We start from the raw sequence: 236 nt of genomic DNA on the forward strand, positions 1-236 counted from the left end.
CAAGTCAGACCCCACAGATATATTCTCTGCTGCGGGCCTCCGTGGCCCCTGCTGCCTTCAGTCTCAATAGCTTCTTTCTCCTCCCTTTTGTATTTTTACCTTTTCGTTTTCTGTTTCCTTTTTGTTTCTCTTCTTCTCGTCTTTGTCTCTGCCGCTTTCTGCTCCTTGCCATTGCAGCTGCTAGGGTGCTGCTGCTGCGCTGCAGCAGCAGTCAGTGCAGCACTCCCAGGGGGTAT

The 236-nt window shown here is 51.7% G+C and overlaps 1 protein-coding gene across 1 annotated transcript in view; it reads right to left on the reverse strand.

Moving 5' to 3' along the window:
- Nucleotides 1-95: 95 nt before the first annotated feature.
- ETH_00043650 (uncharacterized protein) overlaps nucleotides 96-236 on the reverse strand; it is a gene marked incomplete at both ends in the record, with an annotated part of 1086 nt that continues 945 nt past the window's right edge. The window contains one exon of the mRNA XM_013376210.1: nucleotides 96-235. Within this exon, the coding sequence (XP_013231664.1) occupies nucleotides 96-235 (140 nt within the window). The remainder of the gene's footprint in view (nucleotide 236) is intronic.

The sequence above is a fragment of the Eimeria tenella genome, genomic scaffold (genome assembly GCF_000499545.2).
Source record: "Eimeria tenella Houghton genomic scaffold, Eth_scaff3213, whole genome shotgun sequence".
Lineage (NCBI taxonomy): Eukaryota > Apicomplexa > Conoidasida > Eucoccidiorida > Eimeriidae > Eimeria > Eimeria tenella.